General features: G+C 46.8%; 2 protein-coding genes across 7 annotated transcripts; both read right to left on the bottom strand.

Annotated features, from left to right (window-relative positions):
- Window positions 1–520: 520 nt before the first annotated feature.
- tmem119b (transmembrane protein 119b) lies at window positions 521–1,832 on the bottom strand. The gene has a single exon (XM_061801944.1). It carries the CDS (start codon window positions 1,830–1,832, stop codon window positions 1,176–1,178), a length of 657 nt encoding a protein of 218 aa, XP_061657928.1. The 3' UTR covers window positions 521–1,175.
- coro1cb (coronin, actin binding protein, 1Cb) lies at window positions 1,706–21,727 on the bottom strand. 6 transcript variants are annotated; one of them, XM_061801941.1, is made up of 13 exons: window positions 20,839–21,338; window positions 19,425–19,624; window positions 18,014–18,136; window positions 16,889–17,018; window positions 15,663–15,844; window positions 14,554–14,673; window positions 12,982–13,086; window positions 12,770–12,915; window positions 11,661–11,718; window positions 11,252–11,509; window positions 9,958–10,076; window positions 3,026–3,156; window positions 1,706–1,845 (listed from the first exon to the last, which is right to left on the bottom strand). In XM_061801941.1, the coding sequence occupies exons 2-13, from the start codon at window positions 19,620–19,622 to the stop codon at window positions 1,829–1,831; spliced, it is 1,587 nt and encodes a 528-aa protein (XP_061657925.1). In that variant the 5' UTR covers window positions 19,623–19,624; window positions 20,839–21,338; the 3' UTR covers window positions 1,706–1,828. The 6 variants fall into 6 exon arrangements, with proteins under 6 accessions (XP_061657925.1, XP_061657926.1, XP_061657924.1 ...); XM_061801940.1 differs by lacking the exons at window positions 1,706–1,845; window positions 3,026–3,156 and adding exons at window positions 9,265–9,596; window positions 20,461–20,504 and having other exon boundaries at window positions 20,839–21,341; XM_061801939.1 differs by lacking the exons at window positions 1,706–1,845; window positions 3,026–3,156 and adding an exon at window positions 9,265–9,596 and having other exon boundaries at window positions 20,839–21,102; window positions 21,177–21,339.
- Window positions 21,728–22,380: the final 653 nt, after the last annotated feature.

Here is a 22,380-nt window from a genome sequence, read left to right as displayed (position 1 = left end):
GTAAATATAATTTCAGAGTCATGGAACTCAGAGAAGATACTTCTCCGTCGCTTACCTTGGAACATGAAGCCTTGTGTTTGTTGATGTTGTCCACATTTAGTTGTACTTGCGCTCTTCCGCGAGCCTTAATCCATCGTAGACGCGTCGTCAACTGTGTTCTAGGCGTTGGAAAATAAATCAAGCGGGCGAGCCCCTTGTAAGCTAACAGGATATCTTTCATTATCCCCAAGCACATCTGAGGAGCATTTCCTTCGTAACGTTAACTTTTCCAAGCGCACGCTACTAACACCCAGCATTGCTTGTGGGACAACATGGCGGCAGGGGGCGTGTCAAGCCAGGGGTCAAGACGACGCGCCTATCTGATTGGCTATTATTGTAACGAGTGATTGACAGCTCGGAAAGGTCCGTTGCGCTTGTGTATATCCTGCAAAACAATGAACAAATGAATGGTATTAATCAGCTTCAGCCTACACAAAATCAACTAAAATGTGTACTCGGAAAAATAAAGTACTCCATCGTGTACTTTAGAAAAAGATACATTTAATAATAAGAATAATAATAAAAAAACCCCAAAGAATTTCATGTTTTGTTTTTTTACTCAATTCAATGGACATTGAGCTGCTCCTTCCGGTCTGTGTACTTTGTCCACCTGGGGGCAGTATTTTACATCCATATAGCGATACATGGACGCAAGCCACAATGACGGAACTTGCTGTATGTAAACAAAGAAAGAAAAAGTATGCTTGTGAGTATTGCTTGTCTGCGTGTGTTGCTTTAAGGCTCGTCTCTGGTGTTCCACAGTATTTGTTAGCGTTCGGCCAAACTGACTACGCAGGTGATTATATTTACGTTTCTATTATATTTAACATTATTTTACATTGTATATTATTTTGAATTTGACACATTTTACCGCAAGCATGAGGGAAAGACTTTATAGTCTTCCATTACGTATGAATATTAATCTGAGCGGAAAAAGCCCCACAAAAACATTCGTGCACTGCCGGCAACTCGCATTAACCCGAAGGCGGGTTCTCGGAGCTGGGACTCGAACCTACAACTTTAGCGATGTGAGGCGAACATGTTAGTTGCCTGTGGTCCCCCCCCCAAATTTTCTTCTAAAAAGTTGTGAACGTCCTTAAAGCTACGACGTCAGTCCGAAGCGTTCCAGTCCTTTTCTAGAAGGCGGTCTTCTCCCCGGCGATGAGCTGCAGAGTGGCCGAGTCGTTGTGAAGGTGCAAAGACGGAGGCCGAAGATCCTTGACCGCGGCTGCCACCCGGGACTCATGTCCAGGCTCGTTTGTCGCGTCGCCCCCCGGCGGCGGTCCCACGGCCTCGCCGGCCCTCTCCGCAACGGGACTCGGGGGCGACTCGTCTTTCTTGGAGGCGTCCTCCAAGGTTCTCGTCGGAGTCCTCAGGCTCTTTGCCGCCCTCACGATGTCCGCCTGGAGCTGCTTGTGCGAGTCCACCGGTTCGCTGTCCCCATCGCTCGCCGGCTCCTTTTTCTTGTCCAGAACTTCGCGAAACCCTCTCACCCCGCCGTTCTTGTCCAGCTGGTCCACGTACATCTTGGCGGGGTACGACGACGGGTAGTAGGCGTTGCCTCGACGACGCCGCGTCAGAAAAACGACGGCGCACGCGGCGAGGGCCAGAATCAGGAGCAGGGAGACCGCCGCCAGGACCGAGAACATGTGGTCCCGCAGGAAGTCCACCATCTGGACCAGGAAGTGTGAAGTCGCGGACCGGCGGTCCGGGGGGCCCACGGAGGCCGTGACGACGTCCGGTTCCTCAAAGTCGGCGCTGCCCTCGGCGGAGTCGTACAAAGCCAGATTCATTTCCCTCCAGGATCTGGAAAAACACAAACGGTCACGACTCGGACTCGATTTCTTCTTCTGCTCAGCTCAGATTTTTGCGCTCAAAGGCGACATCGCCCACAGAAAAGCCGTGATGACGGAATTATGTCATGTTTCAAAGCCGGCGGCGGCCGACCAATCGGGTCGCTCCGACGCAAACCCTTGCCACGGCGAGTTCGATAAGAAAGTACCAAAGTGGTGGGTCCCACCACCAGGCCTGAGTAGTCATATCATGTATCATTTTTGTAAAGTTTGAACTCGAAGGAGTATCAAATATTTTATGAAATGAGGAGCTTGATTGAGACGAACCATCTCGTGCAGGCGCCTGTCAACTGCGTATGAATTTTTCTGAACTGGCCGCAAGCGGGTGGAGTCACCCCGAAAGGCCACACCCCCTCTAACCAAAATGGCTGACCCGGCGTTCCATACGGGGCATCGGTCCTGGAGACTTTTTCATACAGAATCTCAAGATGGACTTGCATTTATCTATTTTCCAAGCCGCTTATCCTCACGAGGGTGGCGGTGGTGGACTACACCCTGAACTGGTCGCCGGGCACATGTCGACACCGTCACTGGGTGGGAACCGAACCCGCGCTTGTCCACCCGCTCCGTTTCAATGGCTGAACTGGTGATGGGGGCGAATTTCATTTTTGAAATGACCTCAAAACTTTCTTTGAGGGGCAAATGAGTGAATTGTCAGCCCCCCCACGAAGGCCACTTAAAATTGCAGCCGTGTGTTTTTTGTCACCTAAGCGGTATTTTGATGCTTTTGCTGAGGTCGTAAGGTCGTAACGCGACGTTTCACTTTCCCGAGTTTGCTGAAACGCGACGTTTGATGGGTTTTTTTTTTTAGGCCCTGTTCTCGCTGGGCCAAGTGAAACTTTCTACCGGCCAAGGGGGCTGAGTTCACTTTTTTTTTTTAAATCATTTTCCGAGCCATACACACACACACAGACGCTCGTGTGGTGTAGTGTGACACATAAACATTCAAACTGAATCCTTTTTTACGAAACTAAAGTCAAAATGACTGAAAATGTCTTCCTTATAACTAAAAAGCTCAAATGTCCTCACAATGGAGGCTTCCTTGAAGGCATCACGGTACCTTTGCAGTCTCTGAGCTTCTTGTGCTGCATTCAGGGTGACGGATGGAAAGAAAAAAAAAAAAAACAACTTACCCGCAGCCAGCAGGGTAGAAGAAGAAGGAGAAGAAGAAGAGTCGCCGTGGGTGAAAAGTTCCGATGGAGGGTGGCGAAGTCGACGCTTGAATGGCGAGCGTGGCAAAGTGGTCCACGTGCGCTTTCCCAGCCTGGAACGGTCGAGACAGACGGCGTTGAAAGCGAGGGGGAGACCTCCCACCCTCCCTCCCTCCCTCTTTTCCTCCCTCTTTCCTTTTTCTTCATCTGTACCCCCCCCCCCCCCACCTCCACCCCATCCGGTCTGCACAGATTGTTCTTGTTAGCCAGGAGTTTACATTGCGTGAGCGGAGGTGGAGGTAGGGAGGTAAGTGGGGGTGGGGGGGGTGGGGGGTCAAGTATTTGGGGGTTGTCTGGGGGTCTGCGTGGTTTCGGGCCTGCTGTGTACAACCGCACATCCGTCGCCGGATCGCAGCCTGCACAGTAAATAAATAACGAGGGCAGCATCCGAGATGTTGATGTCGAGTCATACATGCATTTTATTTGGTTTTATAGGGTTAGAAATTTGGACAATCACACACACGTGTATATATATATATATATTTTTTTTTTAAATTTCAACCCATTTTCACCTATTTGGCTATTTAATTTATGTTTTCTGAATATAATTTTTGTCTTATTTTATAAATAGAAATGACTTTATGTTCAACCTCCTTTATAATTGTATTTTTAAATGATTTTTATTTCAATTAAAATAAGACAAAAATATTTGATGTTTTTGACTACAGATTCAATTTTATTATTTATTCTGGAGTATAAATTGCTCTGCATTTCACATTTTGACTGTTTTACTATTTATTTTCATTTAAAATAGAATACTATTCTTTTAGTTTTATTTTACTATTTATTTGGGGGCAGGGTGAACTTTTTATGACATTTTTTTAGTCCCAGAAAGAACATATACAGAGCTTTTCACCGTTATTATCATTCAAATCTTTTTTTTTTTTTTTAAATCAATGGTTAGCTGGGTTTTCTCGTTTTACTTTTTATTAGAGGGTATTATAATAACAGTATTTGACATTTTGATTTTTAAAGGATTTTTTTCCCCAAATATTTTTATTCTGCATCACTTTTATTTTAATTAGACTTTTTTTTTTTGGGCATGGCATACTTTTTCCTTGTCTGTTTTTCAATCCCTCGCTGTACCTTTATAGTATTTTATTTTTGTAATAATTATATATTCCATGGATTATTTCATTTACTTTTATACGCGTAATTACATTATTTCATGACGATTTTTTTCTTTTTTATTCCTTATTTTTCATACTCGTGTGCATGTGCAAATGCACACAATTCCTAAATCTTCAGCTACAGACCGACTACTGCAGATGTGATGTCAGCTTCGTGGCCTTGTTTGAGTGAAGCCCCCACCCCCTCATATTGCCCCCCCCCCCCCCCCCCCCCCCGAATGAATGCCCGCAGGTCAGGTCAAGCAGCGGAGGCAAATGCAGGAGGAGGTTAATGTTTCCTGTGTGGCCAGCCTCCAGAATGGGGGGGGGGGGGTGGAAAAAAAAAGTGCAATGGGGGGGAGCGCACACTATTGGAAAAAATGCTGGCTGATTTCCTTCCCCCCCCCCCCCCCTTCAGCTGCTAAAGTCCCACATTTAAAACTTTATATGGTCATCAGCGAGATGATGATCAGCGGTAGTCTGGATCGTGTCGGCGGCCTCCTCCAAGGCTGGCCGCTCAAAAGCATTCCGCCGCTTTTTCCTTTTTTTTTTTTTTTTTTTTAGGGGGGGGGGGGCACGGAACAGCGGCAGGAATCCGCCACCAGCTCAAGCACAAACGAGGGAAGTCGACCCCACGAGGCTTCGAATGACTTCGATTCAGGCCTGACGCGGATTCCGTTCGGATCCACGGAAGGTAAACACGGACGCTCGCAACTTTGAGGAAGCAGCGCACCGAAGATCGCCTAACGTTGTAAATCGTCACGCGGGTCACGGAACTGAAGGACGTGTACGCGCGCATGGGCCGGTTCTGCTTCTTTTCTGGGTTTACGATGCAGTAGAGGTTCCCTACTTGAGAACATAGACAAACATTGGCCCGCAAATCAAGATTTCTCGTCAGCTACCTGGAAAACGTAACACTATGTGATAAGGTGGAAGAGTCCATTGCGTGAGAAGGGGGGTTGGGGGGGGGATCGGGGGGCGCCATATGAGCAGGATACAGTAGATGAAGCCCTCACCCCGTACATGTAGATTTATTAAATAGAATCAGCTCATGAATGACACGTTTACGAGGAATGGCCGCGAGTATTTTTGCCGATTTGATTTCTTAACGAGATTTTTATCCATTTAGCGGAGCAAATACATAACCATACAAGCAAAACTCTCCATAACTTCCAGGAATAAGCCTGAATTCCGAAGATCTTTATGTCCCAGGATCGCGTCAGTAGACTTCCTTATCACCGATTACAAAAAATTCAAACGCGGAACCTGAGAACTGGTACGCGCTAATCGTTCGTTCACTGAGCTGCCCAGAAGAAAATAAACGAGAATGCTAATGTTATGAGAAAAAATGAGAATACTAAAAAGTTATTGATTGGCGTGTCTTTGGCCTGTGCTGACTTTCACACGCTTTCAACCCTGCGGTTTATGCGGTGATGCGGCTAATTTGTGCATTTTTTTTTTTTTCTAACGGCCGCAAGGGGGCACTCGAGCAGAAAAGGTAAGAGAGAGACCGGTGGAATATATTTGCCGAGGGAGTGACTTTTACCGGTCCGGCCCTGTTAGCGGTAGCATGCTACTGCCGTGTCGCAGTGATTTTTACTGGTGTGTTTTTTTTTTTTTTTTTGTAAGCGACCCTGTTAGTGCAGCGGCGCTAGCGTGGCGGTAATTACAGTAATTGATAATACAGTAACATTTATTTTGTTGAATTTTTTTAAAGCTAAAAAAATTCTTAAACAAGCAGTGATACACCACCAGTAAGTGGTTTTGGGATTGCCCCGCCTCCAAAAAAAAATAAAAAATGCGTGGTGGGGGGGGGGGGAGTGCAAATAGGTGAATTTTTGGGTGCCCAAGTGTCAGTAAGTAGGAGCCCCCTGTATGATTTTTTTGTTTTTAATTTTGCTTTCATCCAACCGTTGCATGAAATCCTGCTTCCAACGAACGACGCTACGGTAAAGTTGAGTCCGCAAGCACCCAGAAAAAACAAGTCCTTCCTAAACACAGCGGTCGCTTTCCGGAAGGAAACTGCTGAGGGTGACGTTGTCGCTGATGTCCTCCTCGCTGTCCCCGGCGATGGGGATCACCAGGACTCCGTTGGAGACCGGACTGCGCTGTCTAACGCTGGTGTAGTTTCTCTCGGGGAGCAGCACGTGCGACATGAACATCATCTCCTTCTCGTCGTCGGCCTTCCTGAGCTTGTACTTCTTGGTGGAGAGTTTGGCGCAGAGCACGACGGTGGACACCATGAAGACTGTGGCAACCGTGGCCAGGCAGGCGATGGTGATCAGGCAGGGTTTGACCACGCCGCGGGTGGAGCACGACTGGTCCACATCGACGGGTGGTGTCTTTGAGGTGGCGCAAGGGGCCGCCGTTGCTGCCGGAGTCTGAGTGGTTGGCTGGTTTAAGGACTTTCCGGTGGTGGCAGCTGCTGAGACTGAGGTCAGGCTCGTTGTTGTAGAAAGAGCTTGAGATGGGAGATCGGCGACGGTCCTTCCCGTTGTGCCAAAAACTGGAGGACTGCTTTGGCTTTGGATCGGGACTGCAGAAGACTCGGGGAAAGAGCTGGATCTCAGTAATTCTGGAGGCTCTGTTGTGGAGATCGGTCTTGCTGAGTCAGAATGATCCAGAGACGTAAAGGTGCCGGTGGAAGTTTGTCTATAACTTGGAGGACGACTGTGGTTTTGGATGGGGTCTGGAGAGGAATTTGCTCCTGACCTTGCTTCAGATTCCAGAGGCTGTGGTGTTGAGATCGGACTGGAAAGATCAGAGTTACTAGTAGATGTTTTTGTGTGTGCCTTTTGACTTCGGGCTGGGACTAGCGTAGACTGGATATTGGACTTTGAGGGCTCAGGAGACTGTGGTGGTATGGAGCTCATAGGTGAAGAGTGAGAAAGAAGCTCTGGTATGAAGGTAGGATCGGAACTGTCAGGGAAAGATGTCCTTCCAGTTCCAAAACCCGGAGGACTACTGGGACTTTGAATTGAGACTGGGCTAGCAGTAATTTTAGCAACCATGTCAGGAGAAGAGCTAGAAGACTGCTGATGTTCAGCAGGTTCAGTTCCAGGGATAGTCTGGCCATAATATAATCCAGCAGTACCTGCCACACCTGGACTCCCTTCGGCAGAGTCCTCAAAGTCGGGAGACGGCCGGGTCTGCATTTCTACAGTGGTGGGTCCTACCAAACCAGCAGAGACCCAAACTGAAAGACAGCTTGACAGCCACCAAACCAAAAACCAGTTCATGCTGAGACCTGACATCTGAAAAGAGCAACAAAAAATGGATTGGTTCCAAAGCAGCAGGACACAGGACACATAAGGAACTTTGTTTTGTGGCGTGATGAAATGTTCTTTCGCCAACACCCTTTTTGCAACATTTTCTTTTCACGAGGACCAACACAGAGTGACGAACTGAAAAATGCTAATTCACCCTGACGCTAGATTATCTTTTGGATGAAGATAAAACAACAGCACCTCGCGTCAACCCAGGACGAACGGTCTTGCCCCGACGTAAGACGACCAGCTGCTCCCGGAGCAACCAAAGTCCGAGTGGAAACTTAGAAACTTCTCTACTGTTGGTCCAAAACTAAAGCAAAACCTCCAACTCCCTTTTGAACCTTTTTTTTTTTTTTTTTGATAAACACGTCTCAAAACCCATTTTCAGTCCTTGGCTTTTTAAAATAGTTTGAAACTGGCGTCTTCTTTCTTTGTTTTTATTGTTTCAATGTTTGTGATTGCTTTTGTTGTTTCTAAGTTGCTTTATGTTATGTTGACATTTCCGTTACGTACAGAACTTGGTTTCAGCTGCGGTTGTTCTTAAAGTGCTTGGAAATCAAACAAAGAAATAAACGACCAAATTGAGCTCACCGACGGCGACTCGGTTTTTGTCCACGTGAACTTTGGACTTGCTTAAAGGCTTGACGGTTAAGAGTTGAGACTTCTGACTTCAAACTCGCAGAACCCGAGTCCTGCCTCGACTTGCTCGATTTGTGCCACAGTAACTTCGAGACTCGGGACTGACTTGTGCGAACGCTGTGGCGACCCCGAAAGGGACAAGCCGAAAGAAACCGACGGGCGACTACCGCTAATTATTAATTGTACAATACTGTCGTAGTACAGCAAACCCCCAAAGCGGACCATCGTCGTCAAATGTCCGGTTATGGAAAAATTCTTACCTTGGCTCTCCAACAAAACGATGCGTTCAAGTCATGTCAGTCTCGATGACGCTACCCATGCCTACTGTGACACATACCGAAAGGAAACAGGAAATGTTCACACTTGAGTTTTAAAAAAAAAAAAAAGAGGTTTTGAGATACACGAGGTACTTCCACCTTGCGCTCCGGTTAGCGAGGAGGAGGAAGTCACAATCGATTGCGCAAGTGAGCAGCCGCTCGCCCGCTTCGTCACTTCTGCAAATGCGAATATGACGTGCTAACCGCACTCGGGCCTCAAGAATCCAAACATGCAACAACTTATTGTGAAGATCAGTTGGTGATGGTGTAGTGGTACACGTGTCTGACTTTGGTGTGGGCGCTCAGTGATGGTCTCCCTATCTGACCTGCGACCGACTGTATATATATATATAGTCGCTACAGATACAGCAATACGCTCCCAGCCTATTGAACTCTACTACTAAAGCATACATTTTAAGCAAAAAATAAATATATTTTTTCATTAATTTGATTACATAGCATTTAAACGATACATTTATTTTTGCTATGCAGTTAAAAGCAATTTTTTTTTTAGCTTAAAAGCCAATTTTTTTAGGCTTGGAACGCATTATTTCTTTTTCCATTCATCGTAATGGGAAACATCGATTCGGTTTTCAAACAAATCCCTTCTAGAACCGTTTTCTGGGACAGATTGTGGTCGAGAACCGAGGCATCACTGTGTGTGCATATAGCCAATCGGCTATATTGGATGACGCGCCCCCCCCCCCAAAAAATCTATCAAGGTTCCACTGTATTTTAAATCTGTTTTTTTTTTGTGTGCGTGTGTGTTTTTGCAGTGCACGGAGAAAAGTGTTTCAGGAAAAAAAACAAATCTGAAGTTTTAAAGTTTGTTTTTAAGTGTAAAATCTTTATTATGTGCACAGAACTTTTCGTCTTATGGTGGCGTGAAACACAAGCTGGGGTGTGTGTGTGGTCCCGCTGCCCGACACCCAGAACTCATTCGACAGTTTGGCGTTTCTTCATTTTTTTGGACTTCAAAAATCCTCCACAGCGACAAGAGGCACCACGACAATTTGCACAACATTTTACACGGGATATGCAAGCCCGCCGCCCACCTGGCGAAAACCCCCAATATGACATTGGTTTACATATTTCAAGGAGTTCTTCCACATTCGTTGATGGACAAAATGGCGGGCGAGGGCTGGATTGGGGGCGGGGCCTTTAAAAAAAAAAAAATTCTACCTGGAATGTACGTACAACAGGACAGAAAATGCAAAAATTGTGCATGAAACTGCACACAAATGAAGTCGTAACGGAATATTTGGCAACACATAAAATTCTGATGCTACACTTTGAGAACACAAGCATCACATGTAAAAAAATAAAAATTAAAACATAAGACTGTTTTTTTTTTTTTCCCCGTCTGTGTCTGAGTGTCAGAGAAGAAATGGGGGGGTGGGGGGGGGGGACGTGTTGGAAAGGGAGGAAAAGTTCATTTTGGAATGTCGGCTTGGCGGCGCCAAATTGGGTCCGGGGGGGGGGGGGGCTGACGTTGTTTTTGAACTGGGAGGGGGACTTACATGGCAACCTTGGCGATCTGCTCTTCCAGTCTGGCGATGCGCCGGTCCTGCAGGATGACGCGGTCTCGCAGGGACTTGAACTCCCGCAGCACCTCTTCCAGCTTATCCTCCATCTTTTGCTGAGGGAAAAGAAAAGTTGAGTCGTCGACTGGCGCGAACTTTGCAGAAATATGTGCTGATCCACAACTTTTCGGATTTGTTCCAACCGCACGAATTTCCCGGAGGGCCGACCGACATCAGCACAAGGGAGAAACCCAAGAGGGCATCGTCTGCTTTTGCATTCTCTCCATCCCGGACGGCTTCCGGCGAGAGAGGCGGGAGACGCCCTGGCCCGGTCGACGCGTACTCGCGAGGAAAACAGGCATAATATTTGCCGGGGGGGGGGGGTTCTACCGTACGGACCGGGCCGGACTGCGAATAGGGAAAAATCATTACAACTGCTTTGAAAACAAAACTAAACTTGCACATGTTGAATGGATCGGGAACGTATCGCCGGCGTTGGGCCCAAAGTTCTCGGGTCCAAATTTGGTCTAATTCATATTTTTTCCACAAATGGGCACCTTGGGTCAGTCCTCCCTCCTCGTGTTTCAAATATTGAAAGTTCTACTGAATTATTGTGGAAAATGTCTCGCTCTCGTTGATCTGACTGGATTTTATCCCGGGTTCTGATCCAATTTGCTATGGCGGAAAACTTTCCAGATCGGGCGTGCTGACGTATTTTGTTGGGAACAACAGAAGTCCTTATCACGACCAACGTTTTAGACCCTTGAAGAACCAAAAGTCCAAAATGCCCGACGCCACAAACGACCATTCACACTTGTGGACAATCAACCAAAACTAAGTTTTGGTGAGAGAAGTGTGGCACAGACCCGACAAGTTGCCAGCCAAGCGCCCAACGCACAACCCAGCGGTAACAAACTCTTGGCCCGGGGGCCGAACGCCCGTGGAAGCTAATCGTGTGCGTGGACTACTTCATTTTTCTTGCCGACATCTGTTCCAAAGTTGAAAATTGTCGTTGCTTTTAAAAACAATGACACTCCAAGCATTTTTTTTTTTGGTTATTGTTTTTCCTCGATTTCGTAATCGAAAATCCTTTTTTGGAGTTTTTGGAGTAGACTTCATGTTCAGGGTCGGGAAAAGTTGTGTGTGTGTCTGGGGGGGAGTATATGCAAATGAGCCCAGTTTGATCCCAATCTGGCAAATTGCGGATTGGTTTCCAGAAATTGGCATCGGGATTAAAGAAAGTCTGGATCCTTCCAGACTGAGTGTAGCAAAACGTGAAAATCGGACTCACCGTGGCCGGCTGCGCGGGAGCGTGAGACGAAAGGTTCTTGTGGACGTTGGAGGCGTTTTCGGCGGCCTTGGTGGCGACTTTGCCCTCCAGGACGTTGGCTTTGACCACTTTGAGCTCTCGGCTCTTGGTGGGCACGTAGCCGTCCTTGAGCGAGATGAGGACCGGGCCGCCGTTCTTGCCGGCGAACCACTCCTCCGCCTCCAGGGCCGGGTCGGGTCCGGCCGTGTCCGGGTACAGGTCGTCCTGGAACAGGTCCGACTGACGGGGGCGACAAGTGCTCGTCAATTTCACGATTTATTGAAGGACATTTTCTATTTAGTGGGAAAATAAATGATCATTCAAGGTTGTTGAGAAATTACATTTTTCCAACTGGAGGCCTGCCACGTAAAAATGTATTTCAAAAATATACCTTTCGGGGGACTGTCATGATGATTGGCTCGCATTTTCTCTCCTGTAATTTGTAGAACCTGAAAAAAAAAAAAAAAAAAAAAAGATTGATTTGAAATATAGTTAAGAGTGAACCTCTCTATATTGTGCTTCATCATTTGCAACCCACTATATTGCCCAGTTTGAACATTTTTTTTTTTTTTTTGTAATTTATGGTTTTTGAGAAAGCACGGTGGCGCAAGTGGTTAGAGCATTGGCCTCACAGTTCTGGGTTCAAATCCTGGCCCCGCCTGTGTGGCTTTTCTCCGCTTTCCTCCCACATCCCAAAAACATGCGACATCCATTTGACACTCTAAATTGCCCCAAGATGTCTGCCTTCATTCATTGCCCCGCGATTGGCCGGCAACCAGTTCGGGGTGAGCTCAAGCACTCCCGCGACCCCCGTGAGGATAAGCGGCTCAGAAAATGGATGGATGGGTGGGGTTTGTGAGTGCATCCGAATTTGGAGTCGTGCACCTTTGGTGTCATACCACATTAGGCCACGACATCCGAAGCAGCGGTGAGCTCTACTTGAAGATGCACAACATAATTTTGGAAAAGGACAAGAGGCAAAAGAGGTCCCCAACAACAGATGTAAGTCCTTAGCTTTGGTTGTCCCCATCTCGCAGAGAGAATTCAGGCCTGCAAATAGCGTTGAATGTTGTTTACGCGCCCGTGTTTGTTGACGTAGCAGTTTGTAATAAAACAGTTTATAGTTACCATGGCAACGATGTTCCTTTCTGCGGCATCTCAATGCCATTTTTCATTTTATGTTAGCATTGAGCTAGCGGACCTTCGTTGGACGAAATGAGCTGGTTTTGGTGTTTGAATACAGCACATGTACAATGTTTTCTTTTCTTTTGCTGTACGCGTTATACAGTAAATTAGGAAGTAGGATCGAGATCTTGAATCCAGCATGCTGTGCCTCGTGTTTGGAGCACCGCGAGTGAATGTGACCTTTTCGCTTGCTCAAAGTGACCTTTTAGGACAATCTTCCGTTTGTTGGCTGTGAGAAAGTCAGAACGGGCGCTCGCGTAAGATTAAATACGGTTTTGTCAAAGCAATAAAAAAGGTCAAAAGTGGTGTCGATACCTGGCAATTTCACATTTGTTGACGTCGAGTCCGCGTTTGGGCATGTAGCCCATGCCCCTCTGCGGCTCCTTGGTGGAGAAGGTGTTGAGGTAGTGCACGTACGGCGCCTCGTCCGTGATCTCAAAGTACCGAATGCTGCTGTCGCCCTGAGGAAGGAGCGACAAGATGAAGAAAAAGGAGGAGCAGGCTGAAGGAGGGAGGTCGCCATCCACCTTTCCGCACAGGTACACGATGTTGGTGTCGGGGTCGAAGAAAGGGAGCAGGACTCCGTTGCTGGAGTCCATCTCTTGAACGCAGATGGGCTCCTCCATGTTGTCCTGTCGGCACGACGCACAATTAGCATGCAAAAAAAAAAAGCCGGCAAAATAAACGTGACACGTTTCATTTTGTGATTTTTGACGGCACATTTGCCTCTAAAAACATGTCCAAAGACTGAGAACTATGTGGTACTGAACTGCGGAGACGTAGCGTGGACCAGTTTTTCATCATTTCAGTTTTCCAGATTTTCTGGGCAAGGCTAAAATGGCGGCGCGTGACGCACGTCTGGCATCGCCCCCCCCCCCCCCCCCCCGTACTATTGAAGAACATCAGCGGTTATCCAGCACGATCGCAACACGACGTTTGCTAGCTAGGAACGTCTACAGCAGGGGTGTCCACACTTTTTCATCTACACTCTAAAAATCAATCTTCTGTGGCGGCTGTCGAGCGCCACGTTGTCGGCCGTGAGTGCGCACGATGATGAAGGTGGAAGCGCTAAAAGGGGAATTTATTTTATTTTATTTTTTTAATTGGACCTGACTGCCAGCTGTTTGCGCTGGCACTTTGGGCTTTTTGCGGCCCCTCGAGAGCGCCTCGTTGTTGGCGGCGTGCCCCCATACTGTATGTAAGTGTACCGTAATCTGTATTTAAGCCCCGCCCCTCCCTCCAAAAAGATGAGGCGTCTTCCACAAGCTCTGCTCAAATCTATTCAGTCGAATACATTAAAAGTGCACCTCAAAATGGACACCTACTTTTCAAACAAAATGGGGGCAGGGGGAAATATTTTTTGTAGACCGGACGGGCTTCCTGAAGCAACAGCGCTATTTATCTCGTCTGGGACCACTTGAAAGGCTCGGCGCGGGGTGAGGTTCGGGGACCGGATGGTTCCGACTGGGAGATGAACCCCACCCCCGCTTCCAGCGCGCTCCGCGTGACGTCTTTATTATTCAACGCGACTCGAGGCCTCTTCATCGACGGGCGGTACACTCCGGTGAGTCGAGAAATGTCGACTGGTCTCTGACTATATGAGCAAAAATGACAATCCAAATATTGTTGGTACTGTTCTAATAAAAAAAAAAAAAAAAAAAAAAAAAAAACATTGCATTTGAAATAGATCATTCTAAAAGGATATAAGGTCAATATTTTTATATTAAAATACACTCATTAAGCAATAAAATATGACATATTTTGTCATTAATGTAAGACTAGCTAATTATTTAATAAAGTTGTAAGTCAAGTATTTTTCAGATTTATGAATCGGTTATTTAATGAAATATATGAATATTTATTTAATGCATAGGTATAACTGTTTATTTTACTCGTTACCTCATTTCACAATAAATAGATGATGGGATTACTTCATGGGGTAAGTCAACAAAATTTGAAATGAGCCCATTTTAGGGGGAAAAATGAACGCAGCCCACATCCGCTGAAATCCCCAAAATTGCACATGACAGAGCAGACTCCACGTTGCACGACGGCGCCCCCCGGCGGCTCCGAGTCATATTCCGGGGACGGTGACGTACGGTTTTCCAGAGCGCGAGCTGGCGCTCGCTCATGCGGCTGAATCCCGTGGTGAAGATCTTGCCGTCCGCCAGGAAGATGGCTCTCATGGGCCGAGCTCCCTCGTGGGCTTTGTCCTTCTCCTGAAAACGGAAAGGCCGCTTAGCCCGTTTGCAAGTCATCCGCGGCGTGAGCGACGTTGAGTAACGCAAATCGCACGGGCGGATTTGCATACACCAGGTGACTCATACAATTTATGTGATTAAACAAGATCCATGCGGTGAAATTTAAAAAAAAAATCACATTTTAAATCTTCTCCCCACTGGAAGGCATGGAAACACCAACAAATATATTTGTAACGTATTATCCATCCATCCATCCATCCATCTTCTCAGCCGCTTATGCTCACAAGGGTCGCGGCGAGTGCCGGAACCTATCCCAGCTGTCAACGGGCAGGAGGTGGGCGGGGTACACCCTAAACCGGTCGCCAGACAATCGCAGGGCACATAGAGACAAACAAGAGTCGCACTCACAATCACACCTCGGGGCAATTTAGAGTCTCCAATTAACGTTGCACGTTTTTGGGATGTGGGAGGAGAACCGGAGTGCCCGCCCGGAGAAAAGCCACGCAGGCACTGGGAGAACATGCTGACTCCCCACAGGCGGGTCCGGGATCGAACCCGGGACCTCAGAACTGTGAGACCAACGTTTTTCCGGCTGAGCAACTGTGCAGCCCCGTATTATCCATTGAAATTTTTCACCGTGGGCGTCTTTGTCGGTCGGGTCCCTCACCAGGGACTTGTTTGCCACGGGTGACCCCGCCAGGGAGCGCTAAGCCCCAGGATCCCCACTTAGCTCCTAGGAGATCATTGGGCCACAAAAACCACTCCACCACGGTAAGGTGACGGCTTCCGGGAGGGGCTTTGTGTTCAGGCCAAATCGCTGCCGAATCGAAAAGTAGTGTTTTGCCACCATATTAGTGTCCACGAACTATGTTGAAGTGAAAGAAAGAAAGAGCTTCATTTTGCCAGGTCGATGGAAATGAGCTCCAAAAGCAGCATTTGCCACAGACCGTCCATCCCTTCTCTGGCTTTCTGGTTTCATGCTTTCCGCAGACCGTCATTCCACTCACCGCCACGATCTTCTTTTTGCGGGGGTCCACCACGCGGACCTTTTTGTCCTTGCAGGCGGTGCACAGGAGGCCGCCGTTGCGGCTCCAGCTCACGCTGAAGATGACGTCGGGATGCATGTCGTCCAGGTTGATCATCGCCTCGCCCGTGCCCACGTTCCAGATGATCACCTGGTTGTCGCACCCTACGGCAGCGCACACACACCCGCTGATAATCGGGACAGAATTTGTCGAAATCAGCGCAGGTCTGATTGTCGGATTTTTCGAAAGGGAAGTGCGGAATCGGGCCAAATTTCAGCACTTTTCTTCCTTTCTGATTTAATTTCCGCCAGGTAGATTTTTTTGGCCCCCTGATATAATTTGGACCACTTTGTCGTAATTTCAAAATCGGTTTCCGTTATCGGACAGTTGCAAGTTTTAGTAGATCATTGTAGAGATACCACCAAAGTCTTATCTTCAACTAAAAAGTTTGATTTTTGAGAAATTTCTTTCTTAAGGATGATCAAATAACAATTTAACATTTTAACCCTGTTTGATAAGAACATTACTCCACATTTAAAGCATTTGAACCGCTTTTACACTCGCATCTTCTTGGTGATGAAAATCATCACTTGTGTCACCCTCCACTTTTTCGCGCCACTCGGCTGACAATGACAGCAGCGCTATTGCTCCTGGCGAGAGCATCTTTGTACAGGATAACATTTTTTTAAAGGCACGACGTTAAATAAACTAGTCTGTGACTTAAAAAAAAACGGTGAGCAGGACTTCAACGGGGGCTACAGATCGTTTTCAAATAATCCAACAGGATTTCACGTTTGTTGGACTTTGAATTTGGACGAATACGTAGCGCAAGAGATGAAATTGATTCGATCAGGAATCGGCAAAAACAACATGAATATCAATTCCGGTTTTAGGGGGTGACCCCAAGCACTAATATTTATGATCAAATCCTGAGATGCATTGGCTTCTCTCTGATTCAAGTCAGCAAAGGCGGTCAGAAGATCTCCTAAGCTATAATGCTTGGGGGAAAAAAAAAACGGGGCCTAGAATCGTGCCCTGTGGCACAGTTGTGGTCATTCCCAACAGGAGCAGTGAAAAACATTTGCCCATTTTTCTTTCAGTTTCAACATCCGTTCAGATGCTAAACATCGGGGATGTGTTCATACGTGAGATTTTGTGTGCAAAGATAACAAATGCAAGAAATGGAAAATGCAAAATCAAACGCGTACCGGCGCTGAGGAGAACGTTGCGAGCGGTGGGGTGCCAGGACACGATGCCCACCCGCTTGGAGTGGCCCTCTAGAACCACCACCGCCTCCGAGAGGGGAGACTCCAGGCCGTTCTCTGGGATCTGCCAAACCTGGAACGTGCACAAAAAAAGTCAACCGAAAGCTCAAAAATGGAAACCACATCTGGAGAAAAAAAAATGACGGCGGTATCACAAAATCGAGAAGAATGTATGTGTTAATATAGGTTTTATCGCCCTGATGGGAATCGGTTGGTCAGCTGCTAGGTTATTGGTTTCATGCAGATATTTCTCATAAATTATACAAAAATATGATTTGCTATATTAACATTATCTGTAATTAAGCATATATTTTAAACAAATTGTACAAAAACAATTGTATTTGATTGACATCTCATCAGTTCTTGGCTCTTTTAGTATATAAAGATTTTTAAAAATCCCCATAGGAAGAATCTTTTTTTTTTTTTTTTGGTGTATAAATGAGCAAGTACGATACTTTGTATAGATTTTTTTAAATATTCAAAATCAAAACAAGATGTTATTCGCTAGCATTTTCGCTCGTTAAGCATACGTTTTTTTTAATTCTACAAAACATTTTTTGGTTATTAATCAAGCATACATTTTTAAATTAGGAACATCAAAAGATGACTTTCGCCTACACTAGATTAGCATTTTCTTTCTCTGTAGCATATTTTTGTCATAAATGATAATGAAATCAATCAAATTGTTAAAGACTATATAAGTATTTTTTCTTATTTATCTTACATTATTAATAAATAACATGAAATAAAGATGCTTTGATTGATTATGTTAAGAGGTTTTGCTCACTGAGCAAACTTGTTCAGTAAACAAAAAAAACACACAGATCACGTTTTGAAAAAGTGGCATTTTTCTCGATGAAAAATCATTTTTTAAAAAATGTACTGATTGTATTAGTATCTTTATCATTATAAGCATAAATCTATGGGCCATTAATAAAGTCATCTGTTAACATTTGTAAACTTGGGCCCGCTCAGAGTTGTCTGTTGTTCAACTTGTTCTGCTGTAATTAATATAGATAAAGTAAAGACATCTCGTGACGGACCCGAAGCAAAAAAGTCGGTTCTTACCATAACGGTGCAGTCCTCAGAGCCGCTGGCTATGACGAGGTCGTTGTGAGGACACCAGTCGATGTCCAGGACGGGACCCGTGTGACCGCACACCGTCGGGAACACCTTGTCGATGCGGCCAGTCTACGGGACACAGCAGAACCCGCCCGCAGTTAGCGTACATTATTGTTTTTTTTTCTATTCAGTTGGGCGATGTCCCTGTCCCCTACGAATCGTGGAGTTCCACCGTGGTTGTTTTCTAAATTAAAGCATGTACAGATAAAAAAAAAAAAAAAAAAAAAAAAAGATTTGGACCTAAGATTGACCCCTGGGGCATCCCACAGTCAATTGTATGTGCTCTGGAGGAATATGTCTTAATTTTTCTTTAGGCTAAAATATATATATATATATCACTCAACAACAAATTCACTGTAAAACCTTTCAAATTATTTTTTGGGAGCCGCAATACATAAATTGATTCAAAAACTTTTGTTTGATTTTTACCATTTACGTTTCATCGTGAATAGTTGGAAGAACGTGTTCTGCAATTCAAATTCCTTCAGTTCACTTCTTTCTTAGCTTTTCAAAACAAACAAAAAAAAAACAATTTAGGAATAAATTGTGGAATTGCTGATAAAAAAAATTAAATAAAATGAACAACTAGAAAATAAATTTCCCATTAAACCAGTGTGCATCCGTACCAATGTCAACATTGGAATTCATATTAGCATTAATCTGCACACTTCTATGATCAATTCCAATCTCTGTACTGCTTCTCCTCATCCGGATCATCGGCATGGTGGCAGCTCTCCAGTTATCTTCGAGCGAATGTTACCCCCTGAATTGGTCGCCAGTCAATCGCAGAGTTCATGTAAACAACCAACCGCTCACACTCACACCTACGGGCAATTTAGTCTTCAATCAAGCAGGCATGCGTGTTTTTGGGAAGTGGGCAGAAACTGTAGTTGTAGCCGTTGCCACGCAGGCACAGGGAGAACACGCAAAGTCCAGGATTTGAACCGCAGTCCTCAGAACTCCGAGGCAGATGTGCTAACCGGTTTTCCCACCGTGCTGTCTGCTATGATTATTATTATTATTATTATGTTCATTGCGATTCAGCCGTGAGTGATGACCCCGTCTCAGTTTATGGCAATGCTGCGGCTCATTAAGTCCAAGTCGTGATGCGGAAAGACCACAAAGCCAGCAGCCTCAGTTCTTGGCACCCCCACCCCCACCCCCCCCAAGTGAGACAATCACACGTTCATTGATGGAACCGGAACACAACACCGGAAACATTGATTATCTGCATTTTTTACAGCTCTATTGATCAAGCACATGTTCCAAAAGCTACGGAGGGATACGTACGTCCTAAATGGTGAGCCCGCAATGTATTGGACGCGGGTTAGTCCGTCACCACGCGGCGCACGCTGACCTTGTGCAAAGGCAGGACCAGGAAGGCTCCGCCCCCGCTGGCCTCGATGATGATGGCGACGAACTTGGGGTTGACGGCGCAGAAGGAGCTGTCCCACGTGACCCGGGAGACGCGGATGTCGTCGTAGCACTGGTCGTTCCTCACCGCCTGGCCGAAGACGTGGCGGAACTTGCTCTGTCGCACAACTCGCCGTAACATGTCTGCCGGCCGCACGCGCGGACCGAGTGTCAGTGAATGCAGCACGGAAACCACGCGTCTACTGTACCGAGTGTCCCCAAAAACGTCGAGAATCAACATATTTTAAGCAGTAAAACATATTTGGACATAAAATTGTCTAAATCACATCTTGGTGATATCAGTATGACATCATCCATCCATTTTCTGAGCTGTTTATCCACACAAGGGTCACGGGAGTGCTGGAACCTATCTTAGCTGTCTTCAGGCATGAGGCAGGGTACACCCTGAACTAGTTGCCTGTCAATTGCGGTAAAAGTCCATTGTCCAAGCGGCTCATCCTCACAAGGGGCGCAGGAGAGCCGGAGCCTATCCCAGCTAACATTGGGCAAATGGCAGACTACGACTCAAACTGGTCAGTCCAGGGGCACATTTCAACACCATCACTGAGCGGGAATTGAGCCCACATCAGCGTCGGGCGAGTACGGCTGTTGCTCCCGCAACCCCACGTCCTTCTGTTGGATGCTCAGGAGCAGCCACAGGTTTTCTACCTGCCACAACTCTCGACTCTTTTCACGCACTGAACTAAGGCAAATAACACAGGCTCACTTTACATCCAACCTGCTTGACTGAATGCCCCACGTGGAAGGAGAAAACTCAAGAATCATAATTTGGGTTTGAAATAGAGAGTAGGCTTTTCTCACACAACACTGTATGAGGAAGGAAATAACAAATACACAGGACAGGGCAGTTCAGAACAGAACACAACAGGACACAATGGTAGTTTGGGAAATGCAGTAATCTCCAAATTCTGCTAAATCTTAAAGACACAAGTATTCATCTTCTTCACACATGGGCTCACCTGGACATCATCTTTAATCATCTGAACTGCATGGATGAATCCATCTACATGGGATATCGTAATGACTCTCGTTTGACTTTTTTATTTTTCATTTTTTGTGGTTACGTCCTCACCGCCAGTTGTGACGCCATGGAGGCAACATCTGCACCGGGCGAGCTAAAACAATGGTGCTGGCTAGCCGCTAACGTTAGCCATCATAGAGCTGAGCTTTCTTCATTCACTTTAATCAATTACTTTACATTTAAACGCTACTACAACGGTCTGTGGCGATTAAAAACCACTAATGGAGGTACAAGTCAAATAAAAATACAAGAGAAGCATTTTTTTTAAGCGAGCTGGCTAGCCACTCACTCAAGCTAACATCCTCGATTACTGTACCTCATTGAAGAGGGTCGGCTCGGGTGGGTGCTCGCTTAATACGCTCCAGATGTTGTCTGTTCTTTTAAACCCAATTATAAAGTGTTTTAAAATGACTATAAGACGGTTAAAATGTGATGGAGGGGGGGGGGGGGCCACCCTGTGTTTGGGAGCTCAGCGGTGCGCCACTTTAGCTCCACCGGACCTTCCGGCAGCTGCTCGGCGGGCTGCTTCGTTCGGAGCAGCCGCGTGCAACGGAACGGCCATTTCACGGCGAATGTGCGGCTGCGTGAACATAAACGACAAAGTAAGCGAGTAGAATTTGGGGTGCTTTAAAAGAAAAATGGGGTGAAACGCACACAATGTAAGACGCTGAGCGTTCTCGTGTGCTCTCGTGAGCGAGACCAGGACAGCCGGCAGCTGACGCAAGTGCGGATATTTCCCAGCCCAGCCCAGCCCAGCCGAGCCCAGCCGAGCCCAGCCTACGAGCGAGCTAACGGATGTTGCGGAGCCCCCCGCTCGACACGTTAAACACTACTGAAAACCCTCAAAGCTGAGTAAAAACACACGCACATTCCCTCACCTCGCTGTTCGTCTTACCTCCAAAATCGATGCAGTTCTTTCCCCAGGACAATCAATCACGACACATGAATGTGTCCGCTTTTTAGGCGCGCCCTTCTCCTCGCAGGACGTTCCTCCAGTTATCCCTCGTCCCCGCGCACACAAAAAGCTCGAGATCCGTCTCTAAATTCGAGCCCTCGTCAAGATGCCGGCTGCGGAATTGCGCATCCCCTTTGCTCTCATCACCTGCGGTTAAACAAATCGCCCGTTGTCTCCCCCGAAGCGCCGTTATTACATTGGAGCGGGTTTCGGCGACGGGCTGCTGCACATGCGCACACGGAGGCGCTTGATGCCACGAACGTGTGAATGGAGTCGGGGGGGGGGGGGGGGGGGCAAGGGATGTGGCTTGCTTTGGATGGATGGATCGATCGATCGATCGATGGAGGACTGTTAAGAGAACCTCGATTGCCGGACATTGGTTCAGTGATATTATATTATCACATCGAGAACATCCACGAATTTCTCTGAATAAAGATCACGTAAGAGGCGTCCTACACCCTGGAGTGGTTGCCAGTCAAGTTTTGGAAACAATGTCGGTGACGAAAGCCAGAGGAGAACGTTCCGACGTACCTTTCTTTGGTGATGAGTGACTTTCTTGCGGCCTCTCTCTGGATTTCTTTGGCACGTCAAAGGCGTTCTTCATCTGGGACACTTTGACACTGGGCTTGTGGTCCGCCACCCTCTCCTTGGTTTTGGCGCCCTCGGTTCCGACACGGTCCCGGCTTCTCTTTGTGGTTTCTTTGACTAGTTCAGACACGGGCTTGTATCTTGAATCTGCGCCGTCTCCGGTGTCTCCATCTTGTTCTAAGTTGGCTGCATGGTCCCGTGGGTTTGTTCTTTCGGGCAGAAGCTGGCGTCTCGTAGGTTGCGTTTCTTGGTCTAAGTGGACCTTGGGGAGAAAAGGATTTGGAGGCTTTTTCGCAACCGGCGGCGGTGGTGGTT

This window comes from Syngnathoides biaculeatus, chromosome 17 (genome assembly GCF_019802595.1).
Source record: "Syngnathoides biaculeatus isolate LvHL_M chromosome 17, ASM1980259v1, whole genome shotgun sequence".
NCBI lineage: Eukaryota > Metazoa > Chordata > Actinopteri > Syngnathiformes > Syngnathidae > Syngnathoides > Syngnathoides biaculeatus.
This window is presented reverse-complemented; position numbering and strand designations above follow the sequence as displayed.